The 12,655-nt window shown below is 34.8% G+C and overlaps 1 protein-coding gene across 3 annotated transcripts in view; it reads left to right on the top strand.

Annotated features, from left to right (window-relative positions):
• CDH18 (cadherin 18) overlaps positions 1-12,655 on the top strand; it is a 229,010-nt gene that overhangs the window by 204,289 nt on the left and 12,066 nt on the right. For 2 of the 3 annotated variants that reach the window (XM_052704351.1, XM_052704352.1), the window contains exons 10-11: positions 4,340-4,461; positions 9,069-9,186. In XM_052704351.1, the coding sequence (XP_052560311.1) occupies positions 4,340-4,461; positions 9,069-9,186 (240 nt within the window). Of the gene's footprint in view, positions 1-4,339; positions 4,462-9,068; positions 9,187-10,849; positions 10,972-12,655 lie in introns of those variants that run through there. The other variant, XM_052704353.1, reaches the window with a different exon arrangement.

The raw sequence follows: 12,655 nt of genomic DNA on the forward strand, positions 1-12,655 counted from the left end.
ATGCATTGGAAAGTAGTGACAGGTATACAGGAGGACACTGTTCAGGAATGGGAAAGGGTTCTGATATACTGTACTGAAACACAAGAATTTACTTGTCTGTTGCCAGAAAGGAACACACTGGATTAAAACATTTGATTTTCTTTCCTCAGTAAATATTCCAAACATGCCATATCAACAGAACAGTTCTCTGTCTCTGTTACCTTCTGCCCTGAGCTTTTCCCGATTTCTTTCTCCCTTCCTCTTAGATGTATTATGACCTCTTCTAGATTTGAAGATGGCAGTACTTTGAACTGATGAACAGACCAATGACCTGCAGAGGTCCCTTTCAGCTAAGATTCTATGATTATCTAGTTGTCACAAATACTTCTGCCTTCTGACAAAACCTTCAGGCTTTTTCTAATATTAAAATCTTCATCGCTTTCACTGTATCTTTTGAAGCCACTCCGAGGTGGATTCTTCCTTACCCCTTTACTATAATATCTGCCTTTGATCTATGTACTATTCTTTTGTGTACTCTTCCTTTGTCTACTTTGTATCTTTCCTGTAATTTATAACTTTTTCTAGTTCATATGCCTGAAATTATTTTGGAAAAGGGGGCACAGGGAAGACCTTATAGTTCTCCACAACTACCTGCAAGGCATTGTATCAAGGTGGAGATCAACTTCTTATCCCAGTTATCAGTGACAGGATGAGAGGGAATGGCGTTAAGTTTCATCAGGGGAGATTCAGATTGTATATTAGGAAAAATTTATTCTTGGAAAGTGGTAATACATTGGAAAAGGCAGCTCAGGGAGATGGTGAAGTTACCATCCCTGGAGGTTTTCAAGAAGAGAGAAGATGCAGCATTTGGAGACATGGTTTACTGGGAATGGTGGTAATGTGTTGACAGTTACACTACGTGATTCTAGAGTTCTTTTCCAACCTTAATCATTCTTTGATTCTATGAATTGATACCTCACAGAATTTGAGTTAGAGCATTCCAGGCTCAAGAACATAGATATTTTCCTAAACTAGAGATTAGATAACATATTATTCGATCTCATATCCTGTAATTGTGACTATAGGATTTTTGTAATTTGTTTGTCTGTTAGCACTGACAGAACAATCTACCTAAAATACTTTGTACAATATGTTAGTGAGCATTAATCTTTATTGCTTTGTACTGTGCTGTTCTGCACAATCTTAAAGTCTACCACCAAGGAAGGGCCAAACATCTTTTCAGTTAATTCTCAAAGTTCAAAGGGAGAAGGCTGCTTTTCTTTCTTTCATAATTTGAGATGGATGGTTTTTTGCATCCAACCACATAGCAAACAGCCAACCGTTCTTCACTTTCCCTTTGTGTATTCACAGCACTTAAACACTCCTCTAGACTACTAAAATAATCTACTTAAGTACTATATATTAAACATGTTCCTAATTTTGCAACTGAACATTCACAGTAAAAAAAAATGGAATTTGTGAGTCTATAGCCCTTCTGAATGCATTCTTATAACTTTTAATACTAATGTTAATTGGAAATGACAGTGAGGTTCCTATCTGATCTAAATTAAGTCTTCCTTTTCTGTTTATAATTTTGATTTCCCTCCTAACCCCTTTTCATGGGGATGGATGACTAATTTCCAAAAGTGAATGAAAATCATCATGCAAACAGTCATATTAATCAAAAAGAGAATATGAAAAATCTGAAAAAAACTTTCAAACCCAGGCTCTTTGACTAATATCCCAGATGAAAACATAGAAGGATATATCTCTCACTTTGTCAAAAAAAACTCTAAGTGCTCTCAAATATTCTTTTAGTAGGAGGCTACATTACTGGTGGTTTTGATTCTAAATGTCTAAACTAATGAATGATAATAGAATTCTGAGCAAATGCCTTCAAAGGCATGAAAAATCTGAAGCATTTTACAAATGACTCTTTTTTTGATGGAAACATAATGTCGCTAAATACAGAAGAAATAACCAGGACAGGTGAACTTTAGATCCTTAATATTTCTGCTTCGTTTTCCTTCACATGAACAAGCATAATTAAAAATAAAACACGCACATTTAAAAAAATAAACCTGTAAAACCCATTCTTCTACCTTGTGCATGAATGATGGACTTAGTTTTTTTCTACTGATAGTTTAATTTAATTGGTAAAAAACAAAATGAAGTTTGTTATCTACAAGATGGATACTTGCATAGACTTTGGAAGATATATTGCCCCTAATTTTAAAAGGGCTTCAAAATATAATTCTTCTAATCAAATATAAGTGTCTTGGTACATAGTAGTAGTAAGAACAAAAGTATGATGCATTAAGATTTGTATTTTTTTTCCCATCTTAAAACAGAAAGCTTATTTTCACTGAAAAAAAAATAAATTATTGTGCTTTTTTGCAAGTGATCTCTTTTTGAAGGTGAGCTCTCAAACAAGTATAGATCATATACTAAGATAGCATTACTTAAACATTTTCTAACCGATGTGTCACTGATGCTGAATTTTCACAGAAAATACAAGACTTATTGACTACTTTGTGTAACAACATGGTAACTTGTGAGAAGGTTTAAACCAGCCTTGGGAATGGTTTATGTATGTCTGTGTGCTTTTAGTTCCATATAATTTCTGAACTTTGCATGCATTACTCTGAAAATAATGGCTTCAATTTATTTCCACGGAGACTACAACTGCTGCAAAGAGTACAATAACACTATTTGATATAGTGCAAATTTTCAACTACAAACCACTATTTTTCAACACCATTACCACCATTAGCCGTGCGTTTTCACCAGCGATGAATGAGAGCCTGCATTCATAAAAATCTACAGTAGCAGGGGTGACCCAGTGTTTCACAGCTGCTATGACCACGTTGTGGTTGGATAGTTCAACCAAGATTGGCAGTGCCTTCCATGGTCTTCAAGCTGTTAGGGGATCTGGTGTTATTATGTTCCAAGAGAAAAGTTGTTTTCCTCTTGTCCTGACTCTGGAGTTTCAAGCCTTCAGGTGAGACAGACAGCAGTGCTATGTAGTGATGAGAACTGATCATTTGTCTGCTTTCCAAAAAAATCCAGAAGGATCCAGAAGGATCCCTTTCCTATTCAAAAGAACAGTGCACATCACTTTAATTGCTGGTGGCAGCATTTATAAATTCTCTGATGGGGAATTCATGTCACCACTCCATGCACTGCCATTTTGACTCTGGCTCATGATGGTGATGTCATGTCTCATAACTGGTAATGATGTGATCCAGTAGACTATCCCCTTTTGTTTTGTATTGGTTCAGTAGATCCTGACAAACTTGCATACAGTGTTTTTGTTCCTGTGTGAGCATTCATGGGACCCACTTGACACAAGCATTGCAGTAGTCTAAAGTTATCACCATCATTTCCAATACGTTAAAAGCAATGTTCAGCTCATACACAATTCCCTGATCATAATCCACTGATTTGCATGGATGAGCCGATGGGAACACTGTTCATTTCATGGTGTGACAGCTGTGCATGGCCATCTGGAATGTGTCTTCTCTTTCACATTGCTGAAAACCACTGCCTCACTCTACTCACATGCAAACTGTTGGTCTACAGAAACATTCAGCAAGTATCAATGAATATCAGTGGGCACAATTATTTCTGCATGGAGGAATTCAGTGATACATTTTTGCTTCATCCATACTTTCGTGTCTGATGCTATTTTGTCAGACTGCCCATCTGGTACTATCTGTCACATGGCAACACAATGTAATGGAATGTTGGTAGGAAGGTTCTGCCTCTGCTGCCATACCACCAACATTTGCCTCTGATGTCATGAACCAACATCATAAAATAGGCAGTACTTTTGGAGCTGCCTTCCTAGTTCCTAAACTCATTGAGGGACTGAGAAAAATATAAAAGGTCTTAATGTGATTACACTTTGATGTTAATTGAAAAATAATCAGTCGTTTCTTGCATAGAGTTTGACAGCATACAATAGCACCAACAGCCTTTTACTTCATTCTCAGAGTACCTTGTATTTTTATTGCTATGGTATAACTAACTATGCTTTCTTCCCTATTTCTTTTCAAAAAGTGAAGCTCAGCAAACATCATCTTTCATGATCTTATTACTTAAAGTTTTGCAACTGTATCTAGTTCTCACCCAGTTGCTGTGTTGAGAAATCATGTTTTAATTGAGGATGTCACTGTATATTGAGGATGTCACACAAGATATTGAATATTACATATATAACATAATTTGAATTTTTTTTGTAAAATAATATCTATGTAATGTTCAATATTGCTTAATATTGAAAATTATATATATATATATAATGTAATTAATTATATGAATATTGTATATATATAAATACCCTCTGTATATTTTTCAGACAATCCTGGGCTAGTGAGCCATGTTCCAGTTGGCATTAGAATCCTGGATGTCAATGACAATCCTCCAGAGCTTGCCAGAGAGTATGACGTAGTGGTCTGTGAGAATGCAAAGCCTGGTCAGGTAACTCTCAGTTACCTTTTCCTCAGTGTGAAAGAAGAATTGTTTCATTTGTTAATGCTGCAAGTGTTAAAACTTTGTTTTGATCACATGCCGTATGATCCTTCTGATTTCATTTTCATAATTCACATTTCACCCAACTTTTAAAATGTATTAATTTGTATTTTAACTGTATTAGACTGAAGGGAGAAGATTGGGAATTCATTCAAGGTATTTTCTTCTTATTTCAAGAAAATATAATACAAAAATCTTAATCTTGCCAGATGGAATTTGAAAAGTCACTATCCTCTAAAAAATGGATAAAGCAGATTTAACAGCTCTCACTAAGAGCCATGTGAGAGAAAGGTTTCAAATGTAACTTAGTGGAATGACTGATTAGCATGACTACTGTCCTCAGTTTTTGTATGTTTAATTGCTCAGAAGTGTTCAGATGGACAGCCAAATGAGGGTGAACCTGACTGTGAAGGGTCTTCAAGGAAAATATGCTGAACAGTTCTTCCAAAACTATGAGCAGAGGGAAGGTTGCAATTCGAACTGAAAAACAATTACTTTCCAGCTGCCACTGGTTAATGCATTTCACTGTGGTCCATAGTTTGAGAACTTTACCAAGTTGTTTTGTTTTGTTTTACCAGAAGTACCTTCTTTGCATAGACTGAGTTGTTACACAGATCTTCATGGCAGTTATGCATGATTACACAGGTTGTAGGTTGGAATGATGAGCTTGCGTCAAGACTGTATGAGACATGCTCTGACTTCTATATTTAGTATACAGCTAGGCTTCAGAAGAGATTGTGATGTCCTTGGGCTATTAAAAAAAAAACAACAACAACAAAACAAAACACATGAAAACAACTACAAAAAGATACAAAAGCACCTGGCTCTCGCTCAGAAGACAACTATTTTAAGGAAAAAAAAGTCAATGAACAACAAGTGTTCAAGAAGAACAAATAAGCAAAGATTGCAGAATAAGACAACTTTCCATGTGCTAGAAAACACATCGAGCTGAATAGTTTTGAATCACTACAAAGACAGCATTTATTCTGAATTATCCATCATCTGGTAAGAATGAGTAGTACAAAATATCACTAAAGAATAAATTCTGTCAGACATTGTCAGGCACAGCTACTTGACTGATGTTTGAGGTTGGGCTGCAGCTCTGCCCTGTCCTGTATGAGTTCTTGTTTCTTTCTTCAGGAAATCTAAGGAGATAAGCTGCATAGCCATTGAGAGCGTTTGTCTTAGCATATCTATTTTGAATTTATTATATACTTATTATATATATATATATAACTTATTATATATATATATACTTATTATATATATATTATAAAATAAACTGATTTTTTGTCATTAACAAAATTTTGTGTTTGCCTATTTATTTTCAGGAGAGGCATCTACAGAGAGAAATCAGAGACAGAATTGGTCTCCTGATTCTTTTTCTCTCAGTAGCTCAATTTATTTAGTTTCCAAAATAATAATAATACAACATAAGAAAATGTACTTCAATGAACCCCCTAAAGCATCTCAAAAATGTTTTTGAGAAGATGATAATTTCCACAGTGAAGTGATAGTTTTTCTGTATTAGTAGTCACTGAGAAAATAAATTCTGTATCTTCAATAGCTTTCAGATGAAGCCTAATAGATAATACATATTAATGTAATGAAGCAGTTGTGATTTTGATCTTAGGTAATAAACTGAGTTGGAGAATCTTGAGTTCTAGAAATACACTCTTTTTCTGTATGGTTGTGAAATACAGCCAGTGGAGAAGAATGATATTTCAGAATCTTCAATGAAGTGCCATTACAAAAGAAATTTTCCTTTGTTTAAAACACGTCTCATTTTATTAATTTTAAGAAAATGAAAGTAAATAGTGATTTAAAAAAAGTTTTGTTATGAACATTGCAGGAGTGAAATGCTGACAGTTTTCTGAATGTTTCTAAGTTCACTGCTTGTCCAGACAGAGTATTAGGTTGTTAAAATGTCTCTCTAGGTCTACTAGTCATATTGGTGTTTTTCAGAAGAATAATAGAAAAAATTATGGTAATAATGAAATGTAATTTCCCTGACACTATGTATTACTGTAAGTAACACACATGCATACGTGTACAAACACACAACAGTTTTTCAGAATCAGGATGTATGAACATTGTGCTGCCAAGAAGAGCTACCTTATCCTGGGCACTGTTATTTCTAATAGTCAAGGAAGTGAATCATAGCTGGCAAGGCACACCTCTGCTATAAATTGGCCGTATGTATATTAACTTGTTTATTGATTCAGTTCTGAAAAGTAACTGAGCTGGACTGAATTCCTGCTCTATATCCTTTTCAATTACTTCTCCTTCATTACTGAAATACTTTTTCTTCTGGACAACTCTTACCTTTAAAAAAAATACCATAACCTTTCAGTTTAATCTCTTCAGTGGTGTCAGTGAGGATTACAGAAGATGAGTTTCTCTGTCTACATTTTTATTTTAATCAGCAACTCTGATAAGGTGCATGTTAACATCTGTTATTAAGCTAATAATTAGTTGGCCTATTAATTAGAAAAGGGCTAGGAGTGCATATGGATGTCAGATAGATGCACGTTTTTGTTCTTCACCTCTGAAAGACTGTCTTCAGAATCTATCCCTTGGAAAACAGGGGCTTATTCAGAAAGAGCATGGCCATTTTTCTTTTAAGAATCGTTCTGATGCTCTTTTGACCTATTCCATTACACACACACTGTCCATTTTTCACTTGGAAAAGCATAGTTTCTATACCATCTGATGCTGTACTTTTTACACAGGTTGATGTATTCAAGGGATACTCAAATTTCCACGTGTAAGAAAGTAGGTAGAATGTTGAGTTTTAATGCATCTTATTCATTAATTTTAGTCTTTTGGTAGTGGGGTCTTGATCAAAAGTATCTTTTTTTGCAAAAAAAAACATATTCTTGAAGCCAGGTTCTGTAAACTATCATAGAACATTTGATTTAAGAGAGGACAACAGGACAAAAGTTTATCTATGAGGCCATCAAATACAATCTGAAAGTACATAGCTAATTATTGTATTATTATTAAAATAATTGACATATCTTTCAATGATGATTACGTATGAGCATGTATGATATATGAGCAGTATTTAGCAATTCACATTTTTTAAGTTCTGGTCTGTATTTATTGCAGCTGTGAATTGCATTTAACTGTATTTTTGGTATTTGAGTAATAATGGAAACCGATTGTCTTGAAAATGTACTTACATTAACTCCTGTTTTTGTCTTGCTTTGCTCATAACTTGTGAACATTATTAACTTAAAATATGTATCTAGGGTAAATAAGTGTTTTTACATGGTAATTATTTCAATTTTATATTCATTTTTTCAAAATTCAGTAGAGAACAACTAGCTTTTACCAAACATTTTCATCTGTATTATCATGTCTTTGGAAAACTTCATGATTATAGACTTTTCAATTTGATCTTATTCTTCTACAGGTCAGTAAAAAAGTACCATGAGAAAATATTCTCTGTAGTTATCCAGCAGTATTGTTAATTGTTTAAAACTAGCACAGTCTATAGAATATATTATCTTGTATATGTTCAGCAGAATAATCATTGTAGTCTATTGGCTTTAAAATGTATTTGTTTTGCTTCTCGTACATGAATGGTGGTAGAGAACTGTGTGCTGCCTTTTCGTTTCAAAATAGATCAACCCTCTGGAGCCCACACTGTTTATGCTTCAGGTTCAGCCCAGGCAGACTGCAGCTGAACACTGAACAGAAAAATTCTCATGAAAAGAGCCTTTCTCCCTCCCCCTTTTACATTTCCCTCAGGATATCTATCAGTTCCATGCAGCACTCTATGTAGGCTTCACTGGATATATCACAAGAACAACTTTTATTAAATTCTACTTTATCACTTGAGCTTCCAGACCCAGCATGAAAATGAAAGTAGAGTTAGAAATATTGTTTGGTCACAGATTCCAAAAGCTTAGCTCAGTTTTAGTTGAAAGTAAATTTTAAAAATCATCAGGGCTTTTGAAGGTAGAGGTCTTACCTTTCAAAAATACTTCTCCTGTACATAGTTGCTACATCTAATTCTGTTCCTTTGGGGCAAATCAAACTATACCCAGGAGTGGCAGCTGCTTTTTATTTTCTATTTTCTGACAATTTTAAAACTAATTCTTATCCAAAATTTTAAACAGAGCTTGCCATTTTCCTTAAAAAGATTATTTTTCCTAATCAATACTGAAGTACATCTCATTGTTAGAATGTCAAGCAAGATGGTGCACTGGACAGACCATTCTGGTTCAGCCTGAATTTAGGCTCTAATTAAAGCCTAGGCAAAAGTGTAATTCTGAAGGTCAGTAAGAGATAATGCAGATGATGAAAATCTCCATGTCTGTACCATATCCGAATGTTGGGAAGTGTAGATGCTTTAGGTGCTTTTATCGAGCTCCTAAAACATTTCATGCTAGAAGAATCAAGCTAATGACCCAATCATATCATCTGTTGAATTTAGCAGCAGTCAAGTAGAAAATTAAAATAAGCAAAATTTGAACATTCTACTAAGGTCAGGTAATATTGGGGTCAAGTTTAAATTTCAGCACATTCATTGTTAATTTTTATTTCAGGTAATTCAGACCATCACTGCAACTGACAAAGATAACTCTGCAAATGGGGTCAGATTCCATTTTTCTCTTGATGAAGGGCTTTCTTTGAATCCCAACTTTACTCTAAAGGATAATGAAGGTAAATCAAACACACAGTACAAAATGGATCTCTGTTTTGTCTGAGATGTCTCATTTAACAGAGTAATCTCCATGCATTTCTTGATAGAAGGGGAAAATTAGTATGTCATCATCAAACTGGTTAATATCAAGGTCATGGTGCATAGAATATACTGCAAATTATGAATAATCAGATATTCTATTTCCTTTATACATTTTAGCATTTGTAGTTCAAATATTCACAAATATTTCCAGAAAGTGGATTAATTAATAAGTGTTGACATTTTCATCTGTTTCTAGGTAGGTAGTATTGAGTGAGTACTTTCACGGTTATTGCCTTCCTTAGGGGAGGAACTAAGAATTTAAGGTGAATAAAAAGTTGAATTTGTGCTTGCATTTATGAATATGATACCAAGAGTAGGTCTTTCAGTGCTTCCTGAGTGGTAGTCTACCTCTTCATGTTCTTCCTAATAAGGCATGTCTAAAAAGTAATTGGGTTGCACCTAGTAGTTGCCTTTAGAGTCACCTGGCTGAGTTTTTCTGAACATTTCTTGCAACAAAGAACCATCTAGCTTTTCAAAAAATAAAATAAAATAACCCAAGAAGAATCAACCATACCATTTATGTAATTGTTTTTATTTTTCACTCTGTTGAAAATGAAAGAAAACTTAAAATGCCTGTCTGTTGCTTTCTTCAGGGACTTTCTGGTGTAAGAGTGTATTGTGTTCTTGTGTGTGGAAATAGGTAGTAGCTGGCTTTTGCATAGTTGTATTTTTGCAAAATTCCATGGGATACTCTGAGATCTTATAGGTCACTGCACATCTGTAATGACTGAGAAGCATTAGCTCCATCACTGTACAAATGAAACTATTCTTCAAAGATATTTTGAAGGAAGAGAGACTGCATAATCTTCCTAGGAATCTGTTCCAGTGTTTAACTGTTCTTAGCACAGAAAAAATAAATTCATCTATCAATATTAGAAAAGTATTAAAATAGTCTTTTGTTTAACCTAAGAAGATAAAGAGTAAGTATGCATTTTCTATTCTCTGTAACATCATACTTAAAACTACAAGGCAAACAGAAACTCCAATAACACAGTTTCTAATTTGCATATACAAAGATATTTTAGCTTAAATCGTAACAAGAAACTCAAGTTGGTGAACAACCAGAAAACTTTAAAATTAAAGTATTGTTACAGTTTTACTCAACATATTACCTTTTGATTCTGTTTTAAAACTGCCATTTTGGGCTATCTTTTCTCCGTGATAAAATACTCTATATGTACAATACAAGTTAAATTGATTAAGCACGTTCACTATAGCCAGTTATTTTCCGTTCGCACTTGTCCCTGTCTCTATTCAGAAATTGGATTTCTGTTATTTTGTATCCCAGGAAATGGTGGGCATAAATTTTTCTTATTTTTGTTAAGTTTGCTTTTTTATTTCTGGATTTAATAATCCAATAATGGTTGGGATTCTAGGATTTCTTTTGTTCTATTTTGTTTCTGTAGAAATTTGCCAACAATTGCCTTAAGAGAGTTTTCAGTATTTAGCAAAGTGCTGAAAAACAAAAGCTCAACATTGCATTGAATGTGGTGGTCAGTGACAGATTTATCTGTGAATGCAAAGCTATATTTCTCTTGCAGACTTTTTTGAATCAGGTCATCCTTTCTTTTTATTTTTCAGGACAAAGGATTAATTTCACAAAAATCTCAGGAGACATTTTCTTCCCTTGTTTTCACAACCCTAAACAACATGAGACTGCTCTGACTTTGAGCTGCATTATTGCATAAATGTTCTGTTCTACTCTATTATCAGTACAGCTACAAGATCAAGACTCTACAGTAGTAAATTAGATCCTTACATTTTAACACATCCATGCACTTTCACTGAAATCTAGAAGAGTTACACAAGCATAACATTTCCTAATTTATCCCTGTGTACCTGCATATCTCAACATATGTATGATTCAACAATCTCAACATATGTATGATTCAGATTAGTAGTATCCCATTGCTTCAGCATGGGAAATAGATATTAAACTGTCAGTCCATACAATTGACTGTATGACCAGGTAAGATTATCTCCCTTGAGTCTGAGCTTGAGCCTTTGCTCGTTAACAATCGATGGTTTTAAAGCTCCAGTCCTTGAGTACATACCCTCAAAATACAGAAGTTAAAACCCTTAGAGGACGATATTGGACTATATCTAGAATGTAGTCTATCTGAACCTAAGAATTGGTTGGATCACCTTCTGGATTCTGATGATGTTGATGATTTTCATTTTAGAGAAAAAATATAGAGAATACAGAATAGGATATTCTGCTGACTACCTTGTGCTACAGTACATTCTTTGCTCGCTGAAGTTTTTTGTTTTGACAGTTCAGAGAGAAATAAAAAAATTAAGAGCATGAGCAAGAGGACAGCCAGCAAAATGATGCAGTATCCATACCCGTGTAAGCAAGCAGGGCTATAAAATTTCTTTGCAATACAAAGAAAATGCATTAGGTTGTAATCATTCCCTGAAGTCTGCAATTTTAGAAAGCAAACCCACGAAACATACCTCTTTGTTTGAGAATTGTACTTATGATGGCTTTTTAATGAAAACAGGGCTGTTTACAATTTATTCTGTCCAGGGAAGTGTTGCAATTTCTACTAAAACCTGAACAACCGAATTGTTATTTAATTTGGAAGTGCCTTTTTTCTTGCTATTTTGATGTTACGTATCTGAGTTATTTGTTGTACATGTTCTTCTGACATTGTTTTTTACTATGTTGCAATATATAATTTAGAAATCCAGATCATTTTTGTGTAATGCCTTAAATTTGCAGTTTTTGCCTCATCAGAAGTATCAGCTACTGCAAGTCAATTTAAAATTTGCCTGGGCATTATGATGGAAGAGCCTCTTCAGAACAGAGCTGTTTCATAGAATTGTAGAACTGCAGTCATTTGGGTTGTAATGGACCTATCTCCTCTGCCACGGGCAGGTAAACCTTCCACTAAATCAGGTTGTCCAAATCCCCAACCAACCTGGTCTTGAACACTTCCAGGGATGGAATATCTATAACTTCTCCAGTCAACCTGTTTCATGGCCTTACAGCCCCCTGAGTAAAGAATTTCTTAATTATTTCCAATATAAATCTACCCTCTTTTAGTCTTAAGCTGTTACCTCTTGTCCTAACACTACACTCCCTCTCTGATAGAGAGAATCTCTCCCTGTCTTTCCTGTAGATCCCCTTTCTCCCTTTATGCACTGGAAAGCTAGTATAAGGCTTCCCCAGAGAGTTCTCTTCTACAGGCTGAACAACCCCAGCTTTCTCAGGCTCTCTTCACAGGAGATGTGCTCCAGCCCTCTGATCATCTGCATGTTCCTCCTCTGGACTCACTCCATCAGGTCTGTATCCTTGAGACCCCAGATCTGAATGCAGTACTCTAAATGGGGTCTCACAAGAGCAGAGTAGAGGGGGAGGATCATTTCCATCAACAATGGTGG

The sequence above is a fragment of the Tympanuchus pallidicinctus genome, unplaced genomic scaffold, assembly GCF_026119805.1.
Source record: "Tympanuchus pallidicinctus isolate F22 unplaced genomic scaffold, pur_lepc_1.0 scaffold5, whole genome shotgun sequence".
Classification (NCBI taxonomy): Eukaryota; Metazoa; Chordata; class Aves; order Galliformes; family Phasianidae; genus Tympanuchus; species Tympanuchus pallidicinctus.